The sequence below is a fragment of the Notamacropus eugenii genome, chromosome 1, assembly GCF_028372415.1.
Source record: "Notamacropus eugenii isolate mMacEug1 chromosome 1, mMacEug1.pri_v2, whole genome shotgun sequence".
In the NCBI taxonomy this organism is placed as follows: Eukaryota; Metazoa; Chordata; class Mammalia; order Diprotodontia; family Macropodidae; genus Notamacropus; species Notamacropus eugenii.
The window spans coordinates 48733125-48739124 of record NC_092872.1 but is presented as its reverse complement, the minus strand read 5'-3'; the positions used below and the strand labels follow the sequence as shown (position 1 = coordinate 48739124).

The 6000-nt window shown below is 35.0% G+C and overlaps 1 protein-coding gene across 6 annotated transcripts in view; it reads right to left on the bottom strand.

Annotated features, from left to right (window-relative positions):
* Positions 1 to 1583: 1583 nt before the first annotated feature.
* Positions 1584 to 6000, bottom strand: part of MEIOB (meiosis specific with OB-fold) — a 119716-nt gene continuing 115299 nt past the window's right edge. For all 6 annotated transcript variants that reach the window (XM_072599597.1, XM_072599630.1, XM_072599605.1 and 3 more), the window contains 3 exons: positions 5626 to 5815; positions 4778 to 4864; positions 1584 to 2013 (listed from right to left, as the gene is read on the bottom strand). In XM_072599597.1, the coding sequence (XP_072455698.1) occupies positions 1882 to 2013; positions 4778 to 4864; positions 5626 to 5815 (409 nt within the window). In that variant the 3' untranslated portion in view covers positions 1584 to 1881. The remainder of the gene's footprint in view (positions 2014 to 4777; positions 4865 to 5625; positions 5816 to 6000) is intronic.

Here is a 6000-nt window from a genome sequence, read left to right as displayed (position 1 = left end):
GAAGATACTTATGGCTTTTTCCCATAAGGATAGGAAAACTAACTCAGATTCTATAGGAAAGGGAGAATAAAATTCTAATATCCACAATCTTTTAATTATTAATATGGCTATGTATAAATATAGCTATACATGGGTATATTTTCTCACAACAATACTAAATTAATTTATGTTCTCCAGAGTGAGAAAGACTAAGACTTGCAGTTTCAAAATTCTAAGCAGCAAACATATCCCTTTAAATACAGTAAGAAGGATTATAGAAACCACAACATACACTATGAAATGAATCGCCACAGTCACAGTGTAAGGGGACCTACAATATCTATGTAACCTTGGGTAAGTCAATCATTCAGGGTCTCAGTTTCCTCTTCTTCAATGAGGGGATTGGACTAGACGACCTCTAAGGTCCTTCTAGCTCTAAATCTATGGTTTTATGCATTCCTAGGGACTAAGACACTCTAGCAAAAGGGAAGCAGTTCTTTAGTGTATTAGTAGAACAGTATATGTACTTCCACTTCCAATATAAGCTTATTTTAGCAACAATAATTACTCATATTTTATATAGAACTTTTAGATTTATAAACCATTTCCTTATAACAACCCTTTGGGATAGTCAATACAGGTATTACTATATTAACTTTAAAGCTGAAGAAACCATCACCATTTAAGAACTTGACTATGGTCACACAAGTAAGTAAGTGGCAGAGCTGAGACTTGAATCCATATCTTTTGACTCCAAATCCAGTGTCCTTTTCATTGTGCCATATTGAAAAGATAATTTTCTAACATGGCTTATTATTACTTGAATTTAGATTGAATCATATACCCCAAAATATGACATAGTATAAAAATATGATAAAGCATGCTCTTACTGATAAATTGAGTACAAATTCTATCTGCCAACACTAGGATTATAAAAAGTTTTCACTTACTTTACACATTCAGTCTTGATGATGAAGTGATAACTTTTGAATTACTGGTCCCCAAATGTTGACGTAATTCTTACAGACTGTAGGACAATGTTGATTATAGCAGTTGAACTTCCAAATTTGAGTTCTATACAGTGGAATATGAGCTATGTATTACTGTCTATAATTGATCAACATCTTTGGTGTAGGTATGAGAAAAACTGAGTTAAGAGAGGCTCATAATTTAATATCCTTGGGAATTTCCAAAACCTTTAAAGTTCCTGGGACTACTGAACTACTCTAAACTAGTAAAACTTTTGAAGCAAATCTCCTCCCAGGTGACTCAGACTCTTAAATATAAATATGCAAGTCATCAAGCCTTCAGCAAAATGTGGATAATGCTATTTTGTCATCACTGAAGCTAGATTCCTCCCCTCCTCCTGAAGGTACTGACAAACCAGTTGTACCATACTGTCCATGGATGATTTCAACTTTCATTCTGACACTGACAATTTTCTTTCCATGTCACAGATATTATTTTTCTACTTTAAGAAACCACACTCATTTTGGAGTGAAGTAAGATTTTAAGCTTTAAAGTTTTTCTTCTGGAAAGGTAAAGGATTGAGAATTGGAGGAGGGATATGGGAAGCACAAAGTGGTTAGGAAAAAGAACTCACATTTCTGTAGGAAAGATCAGTAAGGTTTATTAATCTTGATGAACGTGTTCCAACTTAGTGAATATGCCCTTTGGAAGAAATATGGTACCTAACCCAGTAGACAGAATTCTTGAGAATGTGAGTTCAGTGACCATTTTCCCACAATTCTCTGTAAAGACTGGCCTTAAATAGTTTAACCTATAGGAAGGAAACATTATAAGACTCTACCACAACAATAAGATACAATATTTGAACAAAATACAATTTAAATATTTTCACTTTTTAAAGAACATATTAATTTTTCAAAGTAGTTGAAACTTCTAGTAGCTTTTCAGGTTTTCAAATTTATTACTTTTTCCTGACAGTATCCTACTGGCTTCAACAGGATCAGCAAGCTTACATGAAAGCACATCAGTTCTGAGTCCACCTCTTGCCTTGGGTGATACCATAAACTGTATGAGAGAAAAACAAACAAACACTTTATTCCATTATATTTGAAGAACTGTATGGTAAACTTTGTAAACACTAACATACATTCTCACCACAATGCAAACATAAACCCAATAGACATCAGGATCCCATTACTACATTTAAAACAACACAATTATGCATAGTCACTTATAAAATAAACACCTATAATTATAATGACCAATTTTGACCCCGGAAAAGAGAATAGGAAATGTAGCTGAAGATTTGGGGAACTTTATGTGGAATGTTGTATATATTGTCACATGGGTTGATGTGTGGGTTCCATTAAATTATTTCTTTTCTTTCCTTACAAGAGTAGTCTCAATGAGTGGGGGATAGGGTAGAGTAGAAAAGAATGATATAAAAACAAAAAGCATCAATAAAACTTTAAAAAATAAAATGAAATGAATCTACATTTATTAATAAAAATATGAATCAGATCAATATTTACTTTATCCAAAGGATATACCTATTACCAGCATGTGTTTTGAAATTATTTAAATTCATATCCCTTTCAAAGTACCTGAGTGCAACCATTCAATTTACCAAGCACTGTGCTAGATTCTGGATTTACAAAGACAAAATTAAAAATCATCCTTTCCAAAAAGGAGTTTACATTTCACTGGTGAGATACGACGTTTACATAAAAAAAGTAATACAATGAATTTAGATGGGAAAGACCTCTAAGAACTAGGGAGATCAGGAAAGCTTTACTGAAGGGTGTGGTGTCTGAGAAGAGGCAGGAGGAAGCTAAGAATTCTAAGAGGTGGAAATGAGAAGATTGCCTTCCAGTTCCATGCAAGGACTCGAAGCTTTAGAGATAGAATGAAAAATGCAGAAAACAGTAAGTTAGCCCAGTTTGGTGAGAGGAGCAATATGAAATAATTCTAGAAAGATAGGCTGAAGTCATACTATGAAAGGCTTTCAATGCCAAACTGAGGGTTTGTACCTTGTCCTAGAAGCAATAGGAAGTTGCTGAAGCTTTTTAAGCAGGGTAGTGACAGGTTCAGACCTGTGCTTTGTTAAGATGATTTTGATGGCTTTGTGGAGGATGGATTGTAAAAGAGAGAGAAGGAAGCAGGGAGACAAATTAGAAGGCTGTTTCGAAGGTCCAGTTAAGAGATGATGAGGGCCTGAACTAGACTGCTGGTTTCATGAGGGGAGAAAAGGGAATGGATGTAGAAGACTTCATAGAGAGAATTGATAGACTTGGCAACTGATTGAATATGGTAATGAAAAAATGTGAAGAGTTGAAGATGACTCTAGAACTGGATGGTGGTTCTCTCAACAGAAATTGGGAAATTTGGAGGAGGGAAGGGTTTAGGCAGGAAGATAAGTTACATTTTAAACATTTTGAGTTTGAGATGCTTTTGGGATATCCAGGTGGAAATGTTAACTAGGCAGGTGGTGATATGGTATAGAAGCTCAAGAGAAAGTCTAGTACAGAAGTGAAGGCTGTTTAAGGACAGGAAATAGCCAAAAAAGGGTAGCAGGGAAGGAGTTGGGAAACATTGAAAATGTGTGTGTGTGTGTGTGTGTGTGTGTGTGTGTGTGGTGTGTGTGTGTGTGTGTGTGTGTGTGTGTGTGTGTATGAGAGAGAGAGAGAGAGAGAGAGAGAGAGAGAGAGAGAGAGAGAGAGAGAGAGAGAGAGAGAGAGAGAGAGAGAGAATATTTATCAAGGGGACAAGCCCTATAGTCAGCCAAGCTGAAAATGCTCTATCCAAAATTTTTTTGGGGGAAGAGCGCTTGCTTTGAAATAAGGACTATTTAGTTGAATTCAACATTTATTAAGCTTTATACGCAGAACTCTGTGTTGGAAATACAAAAACAAAAATGAAACAGTCCCTGTCTCAAAGAATTTCTATCAGTTTTCTTGTTGTTAAAAGAACTTCTACCAGTATTCTTTTTTTTTAAAAGGCTATGATAGCAAGATAAAATATACTGACTGTTGTTTTAAAATGGGCTTATCTTGCATTCATCAGTTCTTTCTCTGTTTGTATGTAACAGATATTTGAAACAGCATGGGTTTTCTACTATGAATCAGACTATGACAGAAAATGCAAGGCTGGGAATTGAACTGTCTAATACTTTTAATGTAAAGGCAGTTGCTTAAAATCACTTCATGTCATACTGCTGTGCGACATTTAAAACAAAAGTGATACTTATGGGAAGCACACTATAAACACATCAGAGAAAGATGCAGTTTATAGTGTGAACTTACTAGATGGTCACTTGGTTGGCTTGATAGGGGACCCTGGGCTCAAGGGCAACATGAGATGACTAAGAAATCATTAACAATACACACCAGCGACCCAAGGGAGGGACTAGGACCTGGCTGTGTTCCCCAGGACAGCTGGCTGTGGTGTCTGATGACAGATTCCTTAAATGACAGCTAGTTGCTAGAAAAGCGTTATTATAAGAGCTAGAGATTAAGGACTGACTCCAATATGCGGCTGTTAATTATTTACTTTACTAAGGGTTATGATACTTGGGGAGGTGGTTTTATTGTTGTTGATCTATTCATTTTCTTAGGTTAGTGGAAAATACTCATCCTTCCATTTGTGTTCCAGCACATGCATAGTTCTCTACATCCGAGTATTAGGCATCATTAAAATAATCAATTGCCTGATTTATTGTTTCCATATGTAACAACTACATAAAGTCAATTCCTTCAAGAGGGATGCACTTATGTCTTACTAGAACTTGTTTGGATTTATAACATAAAAAATCGCCACAAAATTCACCAACTTTTAAATAAATTTTGCTTCTTTCCAAGAGAAATTTCCATTTTATTGTTGTTTTCTGTTCTTCTGTTAGTGCAAGAAATTCATGAACCTATTTAAAAAAAAAAGATCAAACACATATTAAATACACAGAGGCAGAAACTGTAACATGAGGATAACATGAAACTTAAGATTATTAACTGGAAATGGAATTTTATTTGCACTAATCTTTGACCAGTTCTTCTGATAAGGGTGCTAAGTAAAGGGAGGTAAAGAAGGTAATGAACTTGAATACAGAGTGACTCACTAGCAGACAATTAGGATGCTCAATATGGAAATGTTCCTCCTTAATACAGAAGAAACAACATTTGGAACAAAGAGGTGTTGAAAAATATCATGAGGAATTTTTACATTAAGAAACTAATACCATTGCCCAAGTGCAGTAGTTAATTATGCCCAAATATTTGCTAGTTATGTTATATAAGACTGAACACAGGAAACTTATAGTTATCTTTTTCAAGAAACTTAATATCAATACTTCAAACTACCTTATGATTAGTGGAATCCACCCATGTTCATAATTTACCCATTGTTATTTGAGAATTATTTTCAAGCATAATTTTCTTCTTTGACCAAGGGCTTCAGTCACTGTGTTCAATGTGATCATAATATATGTATATTGTTGGCCCAGTGTGACTTTAAAAAGAATTTGTTTAAAATAGGCCATCTTATGCATGAATGCATGTGTCTTACGTGTTAAAATAACCTGATTGATATCTTTAGCCATGTTGGAAGAACATGGAGAACAGCTGTTCTTAAAATTAAAGACAATGGGTCACTGTGGAAATATTTATAAATTCTTTTTATATTTACCGTGACGCCCAGAGTTTCCTCAGCAACTGTTCCTGTAAGGCTACAGGAATGAAGAGTGCCTGTGTGATCAGTGAGATCAATCAGCAAATCAAAGCTGAGAAATACAGATTTATGTCCTGAAGAATCTTTGTTGCAGAATGGAGAGGTACAAGTGCTAGATGCTTCACTTACAAAATAACCACAGCCCGAACTGTAAAAAGATAGAAAAATGGAAATAATGAAATACGTATTACAATGCTGCAAACCCCTGACGATCAAAGCTGACTAGAATATCTGATTGTTGACAGTGTTTTTAACTCTGAACATTTCTCCAATATGGTCTTTTAGGAAAAAACACTGCGTGGAAATGAGAAGAAGAGGAATAAAGAAAGAAAA